General features: G+C 43.1%; 1 protein-coding gene across 1 annotated transcript; it reads left to right on the forward strand.

Annotated features, from left to right (window-relative positions):
• The first annotated feature begins 725 nt into the window (after nt 1-725).
• LOC122943860 (protein SSUH2 homolog) lies at nt 726-19,021 on the forward strand. Its single transcript, XM_044301941.1, has 11 exons — nt 726-953; nt 1,430-1,496; nt 1,663-1,792; nt 3,231-3,291; nt 3,406-3,563; nt 3,991-4,053; nt 4,133-4,215; nt 15,406-15,498; nt 15,734-15,848; nt 16,813-16,923; nt 18,414-19,021. Exons 1-11 carry the CDS (start codon nt 944-946, stop codon nt 18,558-18,560), a joined length of 1,038 nt encoding a protein of 345 aa, XP_044157876.1. The 5' UTR covers nt 726-943; the 3' UTR covers nt 18,561-19,021.
• Nucleotides 19,022-22,026: the final 3,005 nt, after the last annotated feature.

Below are 22,026 nucleotides of genomic sequence, written 5' to 3' on the forward strand. Positions count from 1 at the left end.
TGTGAAGTTAAACCAAACATAGTGAATGCAGCAATTTGCACACTGGAATCAGCCAGATGTCCTATATTTGCAAAAGTGACACCCCAATGGGTCAGTGAGGCGTGAGGTCTCTATTCCTAGCTGGTTTGCTACATGTGATGCTTATGTATCTGTGTGTTACGTGGACGGCGCTCGCTTTTGTTATTTTGTTGCAGGAGTAACGTGATTTCATCCACACAATTCCAAACCACACCCGGCCTAGTGCGTGCGACGCCACCCGCTGCTCCATTGTGGTCAAATGACCCTGGGTACTTGCAACGTGGCCAGTGGTCTGGTCTGCAACCTGTGGCTCTCCAGCTGTTGTGGAACTACAAGTCCCAGCCTGCCTTAGCTATTTACTTTATTTGCTGCTACTAATAGGGGGCGTTCACACTTATTCAACTGGTATTAATATGTTCCTATTTTGACCCAGGATTAGATATGACTAGGATGCAGCAGAGCACAGCGACCCCGTCCATTCTTGATCTTATCGGTTTCTGTAGTGTTTGCGAATTCTCTGGACAATGGACGGGCTGGGTCCTGGCGCCCTATATATAGAGAGAAACAATCCTTCTGAGTGAGACGACTCTGAGCGCCTCTTATCATCCCCAGACCAGATTTTACCGTAATGTCGGCCGCACCAACAACCATTGTCCGCCCCCTCCCAAGGGGCATTATTGCTCAGACCCATCCCCCCCGGGGGGTTGTGATCCCCCCCCAGCACTGTGCCCGGGCTCCGAGCTGCACAGGGTCTGATTCTCTGCTCTCTCAGAGTTGCCTCTGCCTGTAGAGTGGGGGTTGTTGTCTTGCTGCACCATGTCTGGAGGATCTGGGTCTGTTTTTGGGATTTCTTGCAGATATGGAGCTGCCTCATGGACCGTCCACCCATTACTGACCACCTGCATGTGACATTGGACACATCCGCATGGAGCCAGGTAGATGTTTTGTCACCTGCATTTCCCCCATCTCTTCTCAGAGCTGTGTATTACATTGCTTTCTTCCTGCAGAATAACATAACTGCTGTGGGGTCATTAGTAGAAGGGGGCGCTGCACTGAAATGTCACCTGCCTTCTTTTACAAGTTACCTGGAGCTGCCACTAGGGAGCGCTCACTACATGCACCTTTGTATTGACTCAATACTAACTTTTTAAATCCACGTGAAGTGAGCTCCCCCTAGTGGTGGCTGAAGAAAGCCAGGATTATTATAATTGATCTCTGCTTGCTGTCATCAAATGGAAACAATCTTTTCTTTTTATATCCAGAGACCGTATAGTTCTCACAGCTGAGTTTTGTTATAATTGTATCCCGTTTAGACAATCCTCTATGAGCTAAACACATCAACACCACAAATCTCTCTCCTGTCCTGATCATTGTTACACATTTTCCATAACCTCAGTTACTTCCTACATAGGAACCTCTATGGGCAGTGACCACTTCACCCTATGTGAGATCTCCAGCAGAAACCTCCAGGGCTACAGGTGAGACTTGCCAATTATATGCTGTGTCTATTTTCACTTCACTTCCCCCATATTACCGCCAGCCTGATTGCTTCAATGCTACTCTACCGCACTATCCTGCACTGGAGCACCCCCCCCCCCTTCCTAAATAAGAACGCTCACTATCTTTGCCTCCCTTCTTATTTAGAAATGTCCTTATCGCAGAGGACGCTGCACGGGACGCTGTGCAGAAATACACGTCCTCCTCATACTGCTGCTATAGACCCAGAGCAGAAGAGCCGGTTATTGAGAGGTTAACACAAATGCCTCTGTACAGGGTGAGTCCGTTTTTGCAATGTTTTGAGAATTTTGCCCTGATGTGGAGTTACATGTTGGTATACTCCAGCCACATCCAGAGCTGCATTCACAGAATTGATCGTCTACCTGCTGCCCCCTACTGGTTAACTCTCCAGAGCATGTTTTATAATGATGCAATACAAATGATGAACTGGTTATAATAACAGGCGCAGTAGTTTGATAAAGTAAAAGAAAGCAATGCACCACATAACGGGTGAGGGTAAACGTGAGGGGTATGAAGTGGATAAGGCAGGGTCCTGGAGCTCAGAGAAGTGGGTAGAGACATATCGCTCAGTACACTGCTGATATATTCCAATTAGCAGCCAGCAGAATCCTGAATGCAGCTCTGGATGCAACTGCCTGAGGAGGTGGTGATGGGGAGTCACTAAAAGAGCTCAGGAGGGGCCTGGATGTATTTCTGGAGTGTAATAATATTACAGGCTATAGCTACTAGAGAGGGGTCGGGGATCCAGGGAGTTATTCTGATTGGAGTCGGGAAGGAATTTTTTTCGCCTAATGTGGGGAAATTTGGCTTCTACCTCAAAGGGGCTGCGTGAAAATCACAAGCATCCGCAAGCAAGTGCTGTATTATTTTCCGTTATAACATGGTTATAAGGGAAAATAACAGCATTCTTAATACAGAATGCATAGTAGAAGGTCAATTGAGGGTTAAAAAATAAAAAATAATTAACTTACCTCCTCCTCTTGATCGCGTAGCTGCCGGTTTCTTCTTACTTCTTTAATCATGAGCTGCCGGCTAAAGGACCTGTGGTGACGTCGCATCACATGGTCCAATCACATGGTCCATCACTGTGGTGATGGACCATGTGATTGGACCATGTGATGAGCGCAGCGACGTCACCACAGGTCCTTTGAAGAAAGAACAGGAGACCGGCAGCTACGCGATCAATTGGAGAAGGTGAGTTCATTTTTTAAATTTATTTTAACCCTCAATTGACCACCTACTAAGCATTCTGTATTAAAGAATGCTATTATTTTCCCTTATATCCATGTTATAAGGGAAAATAATTACATCCACACAAAACCGAACCCAAACCTAAACTTCAGAGAAGAAGTTTGGGTCTGGGTACCACAGTGCGTGTGGTACCAAAATGCATTGCACCCGCGGAATAAAAACTGAACAACGGAACGCAATCGCAGTCAAAACTGACTGCACTTGGGTACCTACTCACGCGGGTGCAATGCACCTGGGACGCTTCCGGAGCCAAAACGTGACGCCCGTGTGAAAGAGGCCTTAGACTTGAACTGTAGAGCAGAAATATTCCCCAGTTTCTGTAAAAGATGACATATAATTTCTTTTGTGTGTCCTGTTATATATCTGTTAAAGGGACCCTAATGCTTTTGGGCCCCATATTAAGGCTTGTTCTGCTTATGCTCCCACCCCAATCTATTTTACAGTACAAACTGGAGACTTTCACTGAAACGAGGCACATTGAGAGAACCTGCAAGCCTCATACTGGTGAGTGCAGAGAAGTGCGTCCTGTAAGGTAGAGGTATATATGTTGGCTGCAGAGCATTGCATTCCTCTGGTGGTAGCTTATTTAGATTGTATTCCCATTGGTTTTGTGGATAGATGCTGGAGATGCGAGTGCCCGGATATCTGTCGGTCAGAGGATTGACGCCTCATACAACAAGACTCTGTCACAGCTTTGGGAAATTGAAGTCTACACCCCAAAAATGTTTCATGAAGGGTCTAAGAAATTTCCCCTTCCTGGATCCAGAGAAATAAAGGTAAATGGGATATTCCTATAGTATTGCTGTGTGTCTAGTTTATAGATTGTAAGCTCCTCAGGTCAGAAACTTCTATATTAGTCATATAATATCTGCCTGTTGAGGTTATAATTTACCCTGGGATTCCCCTTAATATCTCTTAAAGGGGTCACTAATATAGCAGGATCTATTTCTAAACAGATATTGCATCTTGTAACCCCCCGGTGGCTGAGAAGAGAGGCTTATCAACAAGCAGCCATACACTGTGGACATTGTGGGGGGTATTTAGGGGATTCTGTTGCATTTCCTAATTCAGAGATACACTGTACATGGGCATCTGACAATCATATGTTAAATAGAGGTTTAATAGTCCATTTAAGAATTTGTCCAGTTACTTTAGTTTTGGGTAAAACGGATGAATCTGTGACCCTGAAATACCTTGTTGCAGTCGTGCCATAAATGCGGTGGTCGGGGACGCTGTAAATGCTCCAGATGTGGAGGATCAGGACAAGTAAGAATGTAATTCCTTTGTCAAATTTTCCCATTTTCAGTTTTCTGGTGTCTCCAAAACATTCTTTATTTTTCCACAGTTCAGATGTCGATGCTCCAGCAGCAGCCGCCAGAGATCCAGAAACAAGAGATGTCCTGCGTGCTCGGGGAGCGGCAGAAAGAGGTGTATAGCGCAGAAACTGCAGAGCCTTGTGTGTTATCAATAGGTTATAATACTGCCTCCTGTGTACAAGAATATAACTGCTATAATACTGCCTCCTATGTACAAGAATATAACTAGTATAATACTGCTCCTATGTACAAGAATATAACTACTATAATACTGCCTCCTATGTACAAGAATATAACTACTATAATACTGCTCCTATGTACAAGAATATAACTACTATAATACTGCCTCCTATGTACAAGAATATAACTACTATAATACTGCTCCTATGTACAAGAATATAACTACTATAATACTGCCTCCTATGTACAAGAATATAACTACTATAATACTGCTCCTATGTACAAGAATATAACTACTATAATACTGCCTCCTATGTACAAGAATATAACTACTATAATACTGCCTCCTATGTACAAGAATATAACTACTATAATACTGCCCCTATGTACAGGAATATAACTACTATAATACTGCTCCTATGTACAAGAATATAACTACTATAATACTGCTCCTATGTACAAGAATATAACTGCTATAATACTGCTCCTATGTACAAGAATATAACTACTATAATACTGCTCCTATGTACAAGAATATAACTACTATAATACTGCCCCTATGTACAAGAATATAACTACTATAATACTGCCCCTATGTACAAGAATATAACTACTATAATACTGTCTCCTATGTACAAGAATATAACTACTATAATACTGCTCCTATGTACAAGAATATAACTACTATAATACTGCTTCTGTGTACAAGAATATAACTACTATAATACTGCCTCCTATGTACAAGAATATAACTACTATAATACTGCTCCTATGTACAAGAATATAACTACTATAATACTGCTCATATGTACAAGAATATAACTACTTTAATGTTCATATGCCTGGATAGGGATGACATTTTTGCCTGTCAATTAATATTACAAATTGTTTTATATGATCAACATAATGTGCTCTACAGCTGCTTATCATAATGCACTTTTTGTGTTAAACACTGTAAAATGTGTTATGTCTGTCTTTTTCCTGACATGACTAATAAAAAAGAGATTTGGTTAAGAATATAACTACTATAATACTGCCTCCTATGTACAAGAATATACCTACTATAATACTGCCTCCTATGTACAAGAATATAACTACTATAATACTGCTCCTATGTACAAGAATATAACTACTATAATACTGCCTCCAATGTACAAGAATATAACTGCTATAATACTGCCTCCTATGTACTAGAATATAACTACTGTAATACTGCTCCTATGTACAAGAATATAACTCCTATAATACTGCCCCCTATGTACAAGAATATACCTACTATAATACTGCCTCCTATGTACAAGAATATAACTCCTATAATACTGCCCCCTATGTACAAGAATATACCTACTATAATACTGCCTCCTATGTACAAGAATATAACTACTATAATACTGCTCCTATGTACAAGAATATAACTACTATAATACTGCCTCCTATGTACAAGAATATAACTACTATAATACTGCTCCTATGTACAAGACTATAACTACTATAATACTGTCTCCTATGTACAAGAATATATCTACTATAATACTGCTCCTATGTACAAGAATATAACTACGATAATACTGCCTCCAATGTACAAGAATATAACTACTATAATACTGCTCCTATGTACAGGAATATAACTACTGTAATACTGCTCCTCTGTACAAGAATATAACTACTATAATACTGCTCCTATGTACAAGAATATAACTACTATAATACTGCCCCCTATGTACAAGAATATAACTACTATAATACTGCTCCTATGTACAAGAATATAACTACTATAATACTGCTCCTATGTACAAGAATATAACTACTATAATACTGCTCCTATGTACAGAAATATTACTACTATAATACTGCCCCTATGTACAAGAATATAACTACTAGGGGGCGGAGTCTGACTGCTGACCTGAGCAGACGCATGTAGGAGCTGCTCCTCTCCATGCAATCCTGCAACCTGGTTTATTTCGCTTAAAAGCCCAACAAGTATGGTGAAAATCGGCAGATATATCCCTAGAGACAAAACTGAATCTCCTAAACCTGATCGAGGGGTCTCAGACATGGAGAAGTTCTTAAATAAGAAGCCCTCCGGTGCGGTGAGCGGGGCTCCCAAGATGGCGCCGCATGATCCAGACGACTGGTCACAAGAAGCTGATGGCGCTACTGGAGGCCACGATGATGAGTCCCAGCTTTCAGGCATTGCGCCTATATCGAAGAAGTTTCTTCAACAAGCCCTCTCATCGGCTATAGCACCTGTGCTACAAGACCTCCAAGAGATCAAGTCCGACATCAAGCATATCGGACACCGCGTGGAGACTTTGGAAGGCAATCAAGCAGCCATACTCACCTTCTCCCGCTCACTAAGTGAGAACACCGCGGCATGTATGGACTCCTTGGACACAGCTTTCTCCCTCATTGAGGACCAGGAGAACCGCAGCAGGCGGAAAAATATTAGGCTACGCGGCATACCGGAACTGATCCCACACGAGGACCTACCAGGAGCGGCCGCCGCCATCTTTGCCACCCTTCTAGGCACCGAAAACGCATCGGACATTGAAATTGAGCGCATACACCGATCGCTCAGACCGAAGCCTAAGGATAACGAAAATCCTAGGGATGTTATATGTGGCTTGTTGAAATATACAGACACAGCGGCCCTTCTGAAAGCGGCCAGGGAGCAAAAGGAACTCACCTATGAAGGGGCCACGATCCTGCTGTTCCAGGACCTAGCGCCGACGACGCTGAATAAGAGGAGAGCCCTCCGACCCCTTACAGACCACCTACGGCATGTCAAGACGCCATATAAATGGCTGTTCCCTTTCGGCCTTACGTTTGCGGTCGGGGGCAGGAGGTGCACCATACGGGTCCCGAAGGATCTAGCTGCGGCCTGGGAGTTACTCCAGACCACTCCAATGGACATACCCTCGTGGCTGCCTTCGGCGGAGACCGGGATACCGCTGCCGGATCTGCCAGGAGTTCAACGGTGGTCCAAAGCCATGCCGAAGAGGAAGATGGGGCCTGGTTCCAGAGACACTTGAACGCTATGTCTCAGGGGGTCGCCCTGGTTTCTTGCCAGTTTCTCTCCGTGGGTGCTGAGTGAGGACAGAATCATCTCCACACTTCTACTATCTGCCCAGCAAGTATCACTTGGCCATTTTGTGTGGTATCTGACGCAGTCATGCTTGTTTACCTGTTTAGTATGCCTATGTCTTGCTCCGGTCCCCTGCACTCTACACCTATTTCCCATGTTATGTTACCAGAATGTTTAGGATTTCATGCTGGGTTGGGTTACTTGATGTTTTTCAGTGCGGCACCAGGTTAGCAGGATCTGCTGGATGCTAGGATCGGTATTTGATCTTAGATCCCCCCCCACATGTCTTACATCAGGGGTACACTAGCGCAGTCCTGGTGTCAGCGCATTACCTGGGTGGACGGCATACTGACTGTATGCTCCTTCTTGGGAGTTGTCAGATGTATCCCCCACAAGTTCAGTTACGTGGCCATGTTCCTATGTTATACACGGAATAATGGATACGCGTCAGTTATATTATGTTATGGATCTCTGTTGCACAGGACAATAGGTGGCTGCTGGTGGGTTCATATGTACATGCGAGATGTCTCAGATTAAATGCACGTCTTTTAACGTCAGAGGGTTCAATACCCCACAAAAAAGATCGCAGGTTCTACGCTTATTAAAGAAATCTCGCACGGACATATGCTTTTTCCAGGAGCTGCACTTCAGGTCAGAGAATGTTCCCTCTCTCCAGAAGGGATACTTCAATAATTGGTTCCTTAGCACCTATACTAAGGCCAAAAGAGGGGTCGGTATCGCTGTTGCCAAAAGTGTCCCATTTTCAATGACAGCCACACAGTCAGACGCAGAGGGCAGATTTGTTTTTGTTAAAGGGACAATAGGCACCCAACCTGTAACCCTCGCGAGTCTCTATAGCCCAAACAGAGGTCAGAAAGCTTGGATAGTGCAGACTTTACGAATCTTCAAAGCCTTCGCTGAGGGCATCTGTATTGTTGGCGGGGATCTCAATGTAGCCCTTAACCCTAGTATAGATACCTCAGATGGTTCCACTCAGCAAACGCAAAAAACCCTGGGCCGTATTAACTCATGCATATCAGATGCTAACCTGACAGATGCCTGGCGTTTAGTACATCCTTCAGTCAGGGATTACACTTTTTTCTCAGCCCCCCATAATGTTTATAAAAGGTTGGATTACCTCCTGATTTCGAGCCCCTGCATTGATATGGTAGAGCAGGCATCGATCGATCCTATTACGGTTTCGGATCATGCTCCGGTGTCGGTGGTTATACATATAGCTAGCCTGCCTTCTCATAGTAAACAATGGAGACTTAATGAGACGCTGCTGGATAGAAGGGAGGTAGTGGATGCATTGTCACAGAGGCTGAAGTGGTTCTTTGAGGAGAATTTAACCCCAGACGTCCCTTTAACTACGGTGTGGGAAGCGCATAAATCTGTTATGAGGGGTGAATTTATTGCTCTGGGTTGCAAGCTTAAAAGGGATCGACAACAAACACTGCAGTCCCTGCTTAAACGGATTACTGAGATTGAAAGCCTCCACAAAAGGTCTAGAGCCTTACAGGCTCAACAAGAGCTCCTCCTCATGAGAGTGAAACTGAAGGACCACCTGAACGTTTGCCACGCTAAGGCGTATCAATATGCGCAGTTTCGGTTTTACTCTCATGGGGACAGAGGTTCGAAGTTGATGTCTGCTCTTGTTAAGCAAAGGAAAGACGCTATGTACATTCCTAGCATAAAATCTGCAGAGGGTAAATCTTTACATAGAACGGTGGATATAGCTAAGGAGTTCCAAAAATTCTATCAAAACCTATACGGGCTAGATGATAACACTGAACGTTCAGATTTCACTGCAGATTCTGTATTAGAAGATTTCCTGTCTCACCTAAATTTGCCTCGCCTTGACAGGGATGAAGGTTCCTTACTGACTACCCCAGTCACCGAGGAAGAAGTAGGGACAGTTCTGAAATCAATGCCCATGGGGAAGTGCCCGGGTCCGGACGGATTTCCGGTGGGGTACTATAGGAAATTTACTAGTATTTTGAGTCCTCAACTCACGACTTGGTGTAATTCTCTTCTCGCAGGTGGACGCCTCCCTACCCAATCTTTAGAAGCTACAGTGACTATCTTGCCTAAACCTGGGAAGGACCACACGCTCTGCGGGAGTTACAGGCCCATATCTCTCCTGAATGTCGATGTTAAGATCTGGGCTAAGATCTTGGCCTCTCGCCTCAGCTCCTTCCTCCCTAAACTGATTCACCAGGATCAGGCGGGCTTTGTGCCAGGAAGAGAGGGGAACCATAACTCCTGCAGAGTCGTCACGGCCATTCAGTGGGCGAAAAAGCAAGGTACACCTCTGACTTTCCTGAGTGTTGATGCGGAGAAGGCCTTCGACCGGGTGAGCTGGAGGTTCATGCGGATGGCATTGCAGAGGTTTGGGATCCCCGAACAATTTCAAAGGGCCGTTACGACCTTATACACCAACCCGAGTGCTAAAATTAGAGTAAATGGCACTTTATCACCCTCCTTTCCTATACATAATGGCACCCGTCAAGGCTGCCCACTATCCCCCGCCCTATATATATTAGTGATGGAGACCCTCCTGCAAGCAATCAGAGATCATCCTAGTATTCGAGGTGTCAGGGCCAGGAATGATACAGTTGAGTATACCAATGTTGCGTACGCCGATGATCTTTTAGTAATGGTCTCTAACCCGGTCGAGGCCTTCCCGCATCTCCTATCTCTATTTGAATTGTTCGGCAAGGTCTCCAACTATAAGGTAAATTACACCAAGTCGGAGGCCATGAATATTACAGCCCCACTAAAAAGTGTGTCCTCCCTTAAGGCCAAGACACCCTTCATATGGCAGACTTCCCACATTACATACTTGGGGGTTAAGATCCCGGCTGACCCAAGCAATATTTTTCGGCTGAACTATACACCCCTATTGGCTGAGGTGCAGCGCTTATTGGGCTCCCTTCGCATTCCATACACTTCCTGGATGGGGAGAAAGAATTTGCTGAAGGCCTTTGTACTACCTAAGATACTCTATGTCATGCAGATGCTGCCTGTCTTCCTTCCCTCTTCGTTTTTTACGCAGATGCGAAGGTTGTTTTCTACTTACCTGTGGGGAGGGAGGGGAGCCAGGATAGCACATAGCAGATTGATTTTGAGGAGGACTCAGGGTGGGTTTGCTCTGCCAGACGTACAGCTATATTACCAGGCGATCCATCTTAGACGGTGGATGCAACTCCACGTCCCTAATTACTCTACACTGGGCACTGACCTGGAGATACTCCAACTTTCTCAACCGCAGAGGGCCGCACTGTGGGGTCTACCCACCGCATCCTTACATAACCATACGCTGCTTAAAGGAACGAGTCTGGTGATTAAGCAACTTAACAAAGACGGCAAACTACTGGGTAACCCCTCACTAGTCATGCCTGCAGATTTAGCCCCTTATGCTGCGAGACCTAGGTTAGTGAGGACTTCCCCAGCGTGGAATGCCCTTAGGAGTTTCACTGTTAAGACGCTCTTGGAGGATGCCTTAAGTAAATTGGCTGCTGAACACCCCCTGCGTCTGGCTGTGCGATCCTGCAATTTTTTGGGACTGGCTGACATTAAGTCAGTTAGTAAGATCCTGCTAGGGACCCTGGCTCATGACCGAGAACTGACATGGTTCGAAAAAATTTTGACCTCCAGCTCTCCGCATAAAAGAGTGATCTCTCTATTTTATTTAGGTTTGAATGTACCCAATTCTACTGATGTCCCTTCATTCTTGAGAACCTGGGAAACAGAGTTAGGTAGGACCTTCTCGGAGACAGACGTTCTTCGCCTATACGCACATTCGCATGGCTTTTCCAGGTGTGTCAAGATTCAAGAACATTCCTTTAAGGTGCTTACCCAGTGGTACATGACTCCTAAGCAGCTTTCCCTTAGAGGTCTTAGCCCTAGTGACCGCTGCTGGAGATGTAAGACTGGGGAGGGTACGCTCTCACATATTTTCTGGTCATGTCCTAAGATTCAGCCTTTCTGGGATACAGTATCCAAAACCATTAATTTGATTATGCACAAGGTGATGCCTTTGTCTCCCGAGTTGGTCCTACTGTGGCTCCCCACTAAAGACCTTTCCCCCTCAAAACGCAGCTTGGCCACACAGCTAATCCAGGCCGCGAGGCTATTAATCCCCCAGAGGTGGCTTAGTACAGATCCGCCTACTTTTATGCAATGGGTAAATAAAGTAGACCACATCCAACGTCTCGAGGAGTTAGCTAGTTGGGAGGCTAGAACACATGATCAACATGCCAAATTGTGGGATCCTTGGTTGCGCTACCGTCTAACATCTACTGCGACAGCTCAATAAAGGTCTTTGACCCTGATACCGTGTGTCGCTATGTCTTACCCCCAAGACAGTATTATCATATTTTTCCAAGATGTGCCTAGAGATCCAGTTTATGATTGGTTTGTTTAGTAAGGCCAGTTGCCTTGCTGTTCACCTAAAAAATAAAATGTCCCCGCAGACTAAGTGACATTCCTATACATGTATGTTAATGCAAAGGGCGCGTGTCGGATAGGGCAAGCAAGAACAGATGTTTTAGTATAATGTTGGTATTGTATGGAACGTATGTGCCTATCTGTGGGATGTGCCTATCCCCCTTGTTGCTATACTTTGATGTGCATGTGAATTTTTGCCCTCAATGCGGGTCACTTTTATACATGCTGTCTGCTTCTTTTCAATAAAAAGATAATTGACAAAGAATATAACTACTATAATACTGCTCCTATGTACAAGAATATATCTACTATAATACTTCTCCTATGTACAAGAATATAACTACTATAATACTGCTCCTATGTACAAGTATATAACTACTATAATACTGCCTCCTATATACAAGACTATAACTACTATAATACTGCTCCTATGTACAAGAATATAACTACTATATTACTGCTCCTATGTACAAGAATATACCTACTATAATACTGCTCCTATGTTCAAGAATATAACTACTATAATACTGCTCCTATGTACAAGAATATAACTACTATAATACTGCTCCTATGTACAAGAATATAACTACTATATTACTGCTCCTATGTACAAGAATATACCTACTATAATACTGCTCCTATGTTCAAGAATATAACTACTATAATACTGCTCCTATGTACAAGAATATAACTACTATAATACTGCTCCTATGTACAAGAATATAACTACTATAATGTTCATATGCCTGGATAGGGATGACATTTTTGCCTGTCAATTAATATTACAAATTGTTTTATATGATCAACATAATGTGCTCTACAGCTGCTTATCATAATGCACTTTTTGTGTTAAACACTGTAAAATGTGTTATGTCTATGTCTTTTTCCTGACATGACTAATAAAAAAGAGATTTGGTTAAGAATATAACTACTATAATACTGCTCCTATGTACAAGAATATAACTCCTATAATACTGCCCCCTATGTACAAGAATATACCTACTATAATACTGCCTCCTATGTACAAGAATATAACTCCTATAATACTGCCCCTATGTACAAGAATATACCTACTATAATACTGCCTCCTATGTACAAGAATATAACTCCTATAATACTGCCCCCTATGTACAAGAATATACCTACTATAATACTGCCTCCTATGTACAAGAATATAACTCCTATAATACTGCCCCCTATGTACAAGAATATACCTACTATAATACTGCCTCCTATGTACAAGAATATAACTACTATAATACTGCTCCTCTGTACAAGAATATAACTACTATAATACTGCCTCCTATGTACAAGAATATAACTACTATAATACTGCTCCTATGTACAAGACTATAACTACTATAATACTGCTCCTATGTACAAGAATATAACTACTATAATACTGCTCCTCTGTACAATAATATAACTACTATAATACTGCCTCCTATGTACAAGAATATAACTACTATAATACTGCTCCTATGTACAAGAATATAACTACTATAATACTGCTCCTATGTACAAGAATATAACTACTATAATACTGCCCCCTATGTACAAGAATATATCTACTATAATACTTCTCCTATGTACAAGAATATAACTACTATAATACTGCTCCTATGTACAAAAATATAACTACTATAATACTGCTCCTATGTACAAGAATATAACTACTATAATACTGCTCCTATGTACAAGAATATACCTACTATAATACTGCTCCTATGTACAAGAATATAACTACTATAATACTGCTCCTATGTACAAGAATATAACTATTATAATACTGCTCCTATGTACAAGAATATAACTATTATAATACTGCTCCTATGTACAAGAATATAACTACTATAATACTGCCTCCTATGTATAAGAATATAACTACTATAATACTGCTCCTATGTACAAGAATATAACTACTATATTACTGCTCCTATGTACAAGAATATAACTACTATAATACTGCTCCTATGTACAAGAATATACCTACTATAATACTGCTCCTATGTACAAGAATATACCTACTATAATACTGCTCCTATGTACAAGACTATAACTACTATAATACTGCCTCCTATGTACAAGAATATAACTACTATAATACTGCTCCTATGTACAAGAATATAACTACTATAATACTGCTCCTATATACAAGAATATAACTACTATAATACTGCCTTCTATCTACAAGAATATAACTACTATAATACTGCCTCCTATGTACAAGAATATAAATACTATAATACTGCTCCTATGTACAAGAATATAACTACTATAATACTGCCTCCTATGTACAAGAATATAACTACTATAATACTGCCTCCTATGTACAAGAATATAACTACAATAATACTGCTCCTATGTACAAGAATATAACTACTATAATACTGCTCCTATGTACAAGAATATACCTACTATAATACTGCTCCTATGTACAAGAATATACCTACTATAATACTGCTCCTATGTACAAGAATATAACTACTATAATACTGCCTCCTATGTACAAGAATATAACTACTATAATACTGCTCCTATGTACAAGAATAACTACTATAATACTGCTCCTATTTACAAGAATATAACTACTATAATACTGCTCCTATATACAAGAATATAACTACTATAATACTGCCTTCTATCTACAAGAATATAACTACTATAATACTGCCTCCTATGTACAAGAATATAACTACTATAATACTGCTCCTATGTACAAGAATATAACTACTATAATACTGCCTCCTATGTACAAGAATATAACTACTATAATACTGCCTCCTATGTACAAGAATATAACTACAATAATACTGCTCCTATGTACAAGAATATAACTACTATAATACTGCTCCTATGTACAAGAATATAACTACTATAATACTGCTCCTATGTACAAGAATACAACTACTATAATACTGCTCCTATGTACAAGAATATACCTACTATAATACTGCTCCTATGTACAAGAATATAACTACTATAATACTGCCTTCTATCTACAAGAATATACCTACTATAATACTGCTCCTATGTACAAGAATATAACTACTATAATACTGCCTTCTATCTACAAGAATATACCTACTATAATACTGCTCCTATGTACAAGAATATAACTACTATAATACTGCTCCTATGTACAAGAATACAACTACTATAATACTGCTCCTATGTACAAGAATATACCTACTATAATACTGCTCCTATGTACAAGAATATAACTACTATAATACTGCTCCTATGTACAAGAATATAACTACTATAATACTGCTCCTATGTACAAGAATATAACTACTATAATACTGCCTCCTATGTACAAGAATATACCTACTATAATACTGCTCCTATGTACAAGAATATAACAGCTATAATACTTCCAGCTTGTCTTTTATATTTATACCCTGGCCACAATATTTGCCTATTACAATGTATCATTTTGTGCTATGGTTTTATATATCCACAAATTACTTCTTGCATTTGTCATCTATAATATGTTCAGCTTTTTTGCTTATATTTTTAATATTTCCGAGCTGTGATTTGTGTCATTTTGTTCTTAGACTTTTTTTTTTTTTTACTTTTCAGGTGCAGCAAATGTTCTGGACGAGGCAGAAGAATCTGTGTTTCATGCAATGGAGAAGGACGACTCTTATATTACCAGCAACTAGCTGTAAAATGGTGAGCTGCATTGTCAGTGTAGACCTAGGTATATATTGTTTATATGCTGACAGTTGCATTCTGGGTGTTGTAGTTCTAAAACAGGATTGTTGTACAGGTGTGTTTGAGGTATGCAGCAGTTTTGCTCTTTGCAGACATTGAGTCAGCAGGGGCTGCAGGAGATGAGCTGATACAATATGTCAGGATTCTGCAGTAATGATCAATTCTCTTGGGATTTATGATTTCCTCATTGCAGGAAGACGCTGCGCTCCGAGATCGTTTCGGATCCGCCTGAGCAGGCGCCCAGTTTGCCGCTTATCCTCCTGCAGAAGGTGACGGGGGAGGTGATTATGACAGATGAAGATGTGAGGGTATGTACAGTGTGGTAGAGCAATCTGTACAACGTGGTACATGCCAATGGATTAGATACATAATAGAGGATTAGAAACATACATGAGAATTACATACCTGTCTGTGCATTAGATACATACCCAGAGATCTTGGATTAGATACTTTCCTCTGGATTAGATACAGACCATGAATTCTATACGTTCGTGTGAATTGGGCCTCTTGCACACGAACGTTGTGCATCTGTTACGTGCATTGGGGACCGCAATCTGCGGTCCCCAATGCACGAGCAACGTCCATGCAGCGGCCGGGACGGATTGAGACCCATTCAACTTGAACGGGTCTGTGATCCGTCCGCACCGGAGGCATGGACAGGAACGCCACGGAAGCACTAGCTGTGAATTAGATACATATGCCTGGGTACATGTCTGTAGGTTAAATATTCTCCCATTGATGAGGAATATATTAGATACATATCTGTAGATTACAACCATATGCAAGAATTACATCCCATGGATTAGATACATACCTATGGAGAAATGCATACATGTGCAATAGATTAGATACATGTCCATGATTTAGATACTAACCTATAGCTTAGTTACATGACTATGAATTAGATAGTCTTTCCCTGTGAATTAGCTACATATTTATGGATTAGATACAGTGTTACCCGTGGACTAGATACAGATCTGTGAATTAGATACTCTGTTACTTGTGGATTAGATACATGTCTATCACTTGGATACACTTGGCTTCCTGTGGATTAGATATATAACTATGAATATCATATTGAATGTGACTCCCCATGAACTTTGAGCCGCGGCTGTAATGTTCCGTTATCAGCCTATCTGGTTCTTGGAAAGTTGGGTGATGCGCCGCTGCTCTTATATTGGTGCAGATTTGCTCATCAGGAGTCTAAGAAAAGCCGCAGTAGCAGACCGCGGCTTTCTGTCCTCGCCATTCCTGCCATGGGTCTTATTGCAGGTTCGCCCTGTCCCTGGATTTGCTGATGTCCCTGACGTATCTGCCGCCTCTGCGAGACTGATCCAAGATCACCAGGACAGTTGTGGCCCCTCGTGTCGTGTCCTGAGGCAGGTAAGCCATGAAAATGGGGGGAAAGGGGGGGATGCAATTCTGTGGTGTCACTCAATAAACACCTGCAGTTCTAGTAGGAATAATACAGTAAATATACAGTGTAGTAACAGTGCGGTAGTAATAATATAGTACTTGACTAGTAGTAATACAGTAATAGTCTATGGTCATAATAATAATAGCACAGGAGTAACATTGTAGTCTAAGTAACAGTGAAGTAATAATACAGAAGAAACAGTAATAGTAATATAATATTACTGCAGTAATATTCTTGTTCTAATGTAGTGTAATGTAGTGTAATAGTATATAGTATTGCAGTACTAGTTTAACAGTAACGGTATAACAGTAATATTGTAGTACCAGTACAGTAGTAATAATGGTATAATATCCTGTGTGATACTGTCTGCTGAGCTGTGTATCTAATCCTATCATGTGTGATACTGTCTGCTGAGCTGTGTATCTAATCCTATCATGTGTGATACTGACTGCTGAGCTGTGTATCTAATCCTATCCTGTGCGATACTGTCTGCTGAGCTGTGTATCTAATCCTATCCTGTGTGATACTGTCTGCTGAGCTGTGTATCTAATCCTATCCTGTGTGATACTGTCTGCTGAGCTGTGTATCTAATCCTATCCTGTGTGATACTGTCTGCTGAGCTGTGTATCTAATCCTATCCTGTGTGATACTGTCTGCTGAGCTGTGTATCTAATCCTATCCTGTGTGATACTGTCTGCTGAGCTGTGTATCTAATCCTATCCTGTGTGATACTGTCTGCTGAGCTGTGTATCTAATCCTATCATGTGTGATACTGTCTGCTGAGCTGTGTATCTAATCCTATCCTGTGTGATACTGTCTGCTGAGCTGTGTATCTAATCCTATCCTGTGTGATACTGTCTGCTGAGCTGTGTATCTAATCCTATCCTGTGTGATACTGTCTGCTGAGCTGTGTATCTAATCATATCCTGTGTGATACTGCCTGCTGAGCTGTGTATCTAATCCTCTCCTGTGTGATACTGTCTGCTGAGCTGTGTATCTAATCCTGTCGTATGTGATACAGTCTGCTGCATATATCTTTCCTGTATTAGGCTCAGGGCCGGGATGACGGCCTAGGGTGACATCTTGCTACCCATGAGATGGGGCACACTCATGGCCACATTTGCAGCCCTTCAATAGGCTTCAGGCCTAGGGTGCTGAGATACCTGGTCCTTGCCTTAGAAAACCACCCAGCCTGACATTTCCCAGGCTGGATGTAGGATGGCAGAGGCCCCTTGATCCAATATTGTATGTTGGCCCCATAATTACAGTATGTGCATGTATGTATATATATAATTTCTGTATGAGCTGCATTACATGAGAAAAACCACAAGATGGCGCCAGCTCTCCGGGTTTCTCGTTGATCCGGTTTTATTATAATCCTATTATCTGCATTATTATATTATAAATTGTAACCATTATTTCACTCAGAATAACAGCAATTCTCCTCTTTTCTCAGCGGCAGACGCTGGAGATGATCCCAGTTGCTTACGTCCAGTATGGATCCGGTGGGAAGAACCTCTCATGCCATGTATACGGCCGGGAGCGCAGAGTCTACGCTAAGCGGCGCTTTCATGATCTCCCCTGTGGCTGCTCGGTTATGTGAGATCTGGATGTTCACCGCTCTGTGTCTGGAAGCCATTGCTTTGAATACAATATAACCAATAAATCGCTTCATGAGGTTGCGCTCGGCTACAGACAACGCTTTCATGTTCTACACTTCAACCCGCGGCTCATTGCAGTAAAGCGTGGATGCTGCGCTCCTGTGCAGGCAACAATGTAAGAATAAAATGGACCATAGGGCACCACGTAAGCAAATGATACAGCCATAACATTGCCTCCCAGCGCCACTTATCTGTGAGCAATGGTGGAGCGGTATGTACGGAGGTGGACGTGGCGCTACAGGACTATAGGGGCGGGGTGCAGACCGGAGTGAATCTGCAGAAGGGGAGCAAGGACAAAATCAGATTTCCCCATTTCTATAGAACATTGATCAGTTACAGATGTGTCCAGCAGGTGGCGCAAGTGCAGCATTAACCGGCTGCAAGAACAGGGGAAAGATGGGGAAAGATGGGGTGCAGACAAAGGGGGTGCAGATAAGGAAGTAGACAAGACACAGAGGTGCAAAGTAGGGATGCAGATAAAGAGGGGCATAGAAAAGGGGGTGCAGATAAGGGAGTAGAAAAAGGGGGGTGCAGGCACAGGAGTGGAAAGTAGGGGTGCAGATAGAGAGGGAGTAGAAAACGGTGGTTGCAAATAAAGGGATTAGACAAGGGGGATGCAGACTTACCCTAGAGGGAATGATAAAACCCCCCACAGGGCTCCGCAGATGACAGAGGACTTCGCTCCTGGCCAGTGAGGTTACTGGAGATGGGCTGCTTGCAGCAGAGGGGGTGCCGGTACAATGGAGCAGAGTATGGCGCCCGTCACCTAGAAGTATGTGCCTCGCTCTAGTGACCCCCTGAAATATTCTGGGGTAGAATAAATGTATAGAAAACATCCCTGTAAATTATAATTCCTTATAAAATAATACAACTGTTCAAGGACCTGAGTAATCCCCCCGCACTGCACCCCCATAACCCCCGCACTGCACCCCCATAACCCCCCACACTGCACCCCCATAACCCCCCACACTGCACCCCCATAACCCCCGCACTTCACCCCCATAACCCCCCACACTGCACCCCCATAACCTCCGCACTGCACCCCCATAACCCCCCACACTGCACCCCCATAACCCCCACACACTGCACCCCCATAACCCCCACACACTGCACCCCTATAACCCCCGCACTGCACCCCTATAACCCCCACACACTGCACCCCCATACCCCCCGCACTGCACCCCCATAACCCCCCCACACTGCACCCTCATAACCCCCACACTACACCCCCATAACCCCCGCACACTGCACTCCCGGGGCCCCCGCACTGCACCCCCATAACCCCTGCACTACACCCCCATAACCCCGCACACTGCACTCCCGGGGCCCCCGCACTACACCCCCATAACCCTGCACACTGCACTCCCGGGGCCCCCGCACTACACCCCCATAACCCCCCACGCTGCACCCCCATAACCCCCGCACTGCACCCCCGGGACCCCATAATCCTGCCTGTGAAGGGGGCACTTTACTGGGCATATTACTGTGAGGGGGGGCACATATCTGGTATAACTACTGTGAGGGGGCATAAAGGGGGAATAATTACTATGTGGGGGCAGTTAGGGGACTGGTTGGGATTAGGTATTTAGTTATGTTTTGGGCGGAGTTAGAGGCGTGGCCTAGTGCGGAAAAAATGTGTCCCTTCTTTTCTAAAGTTGGGAGGTATGCATGAGGCAGATTTATGAAACCTGCCCATAGCAACCAATCACAGCACAGCTTTCATTCCGTATTGAGCAACTGAAAAATGAAAACTGCTCTGTGATTGGTCGCTATGGGGAACAACAGTTTGACTTTCAGACAGTCTTGTCAATGACACCCCATATCCTCAGCTCATCATCAGTGATGTAATTGATGAACTCATCACTAGATAAGATATTCATAGGGTAGGGGCTACAATTATTTGGGTAGGCAGTGACTGCACCAGCAGAATAGTGAGTGCAGCTCTGGAGTATAATACAGGATGTAACTCAGGATCAGTACAGGATAAGTAATGTAATGTATTTACACGTTGGGCCAGGCTTATTAGGACTGACATTTTATAAGTTTCAATATGAATATTTCAGACGTACTAGATTAAAATGTAACACATGTATTAAGAGGCGTAGATTTCTTAATGAGTAGCACATCTGCTGGTGTCTGTGTTGCACAAAAGCAGATTTTCTGCCCTGCTCACTGTTTGAGGGTACAGTAAAAACTTTGTAACTTTTACTACTCCAGAGATCCGGTGTTCTGCCTTTTGATAAGTTCCCTCCAGTGACTCCACTATGTGTGTATAAGTGGTCCCCTTACATTTCTGTATATGTATTTAACGTATTAGAATTCCTAATAGCAGGCTGGCATTGTCATTGCATTTGTTCACCCCTAGGTGGTGCTGGCGCCACATACTATATATAGCTTGGGGTTTGCTGACTCAGTGTGGAGGAAGTGTGTAGAAAGGAAGCAGAGAGGAGAAGCAAGTGTCTGGAGGAGCAGAGCAGGCTCAGTCCAAGATGTAGCTGCCTTTCTTTCCTCTGGGCCCTGATCAAGCCTGGAGAAGACAGACCAAGTAGTCCCAGCATCCCAGCACAGACAAGTGAGTCTATGTACGAATGTAAAGCAAGTCTAGTGAAGAATAGAGCTGAGTTTAGCCAAGGGACTTCACAAGCACCAGTGACCAGGAGGAACTTAAAGGTGCCTGGACACAACTGGATGAATAGTGCGCAGAATTATCCTTTTTCACTAAATGTCTTCTGGGACATGGTGAACCTGAATATTTCAGGAGAGCATCCTGCATAAAATAATGTAGCAGAGAGTTTGTCTGCCACAAGTGAGAACGCCTTTATTGGATTGCTCAATATAAAGTAAGGATACCATTACATTCAGTACCTGAGTGCTAGAGATTGGACTTAGAGTAGAACTATCTAAGAAGAGAACTTTTGTCTTGCCTATAAAGTAACGGCATTAGGAAAACTCCTCAACTGACAATTGCCGGACCTGTTGTAAGGAGTACAGCTACACTAATTTCTGAATCATCCTTTATGCCATATAAGTGCATTGTACTGATGAACTCTACCAACAGTCCTGAGACATTTAATTTAAGTTTCAACTGTTTCTACTACAACCGTACGGTGCTGGCGTCACGAACACAAGGGCCCAGCCGCCAAAGCACCTTAAACACCTATACCAGGGGTCCTCAAACTACGGCCTGCGGGCCACATGCGGCCCGAGGAGGACACTGATCCGGCCCACCGGGTGTTTTGGCCGTTTCAGCAATTCTGCAGGGCACAGCAGGAGATGAGCGCTGCGCTTCCATTGCGCTCATCTCCATAGTGATCTGCATCACTGTCCTCAGGACGGCGATACAGACGGCTGTGCTGTGGCAGGGGAGGGAGATGCGGGACACAGGCCAGAAGCGTCCTGCATCGCACC

This window comes from Bufo gargarizans, chromosome 7 (genome assembly GCF_014858855.1).
Source record: "Bufo gargarizans isolate SCDJY-AF-19 chromosome 7, ASM1485885v1, whole genome shotgun sequence".
Classification (NCBI taxonomy): domain Eukaryota; kingdom Metazoa; phylum Chordata; class Amphibia; order Anura; family Bufonidae; genus Bufo; species Bufo gargarizans.

What these genes read in the sequence shown, in the direction of transcription:
- LOC122943860 (XM_044301941.1), top strand. An exon ending in TGACAGATGAAGATGTGAGG is followed by an intron (nt 15,849 to 16,812) that starts GTATGTACAGTG and finishes GTCTTATTGCAG; the next exon opens with GTTCGCCCTGTCCCTGGATT. An exon ending in CGTGTCGTGTCCTGAGGCAG is followed by an intron (nt 16,924 to 18,413) that starts GTAAGCCATGAA and finishes CTCTTTTCTCAG; the next exon opens with CGGCAGACGCTGGAGATGAT.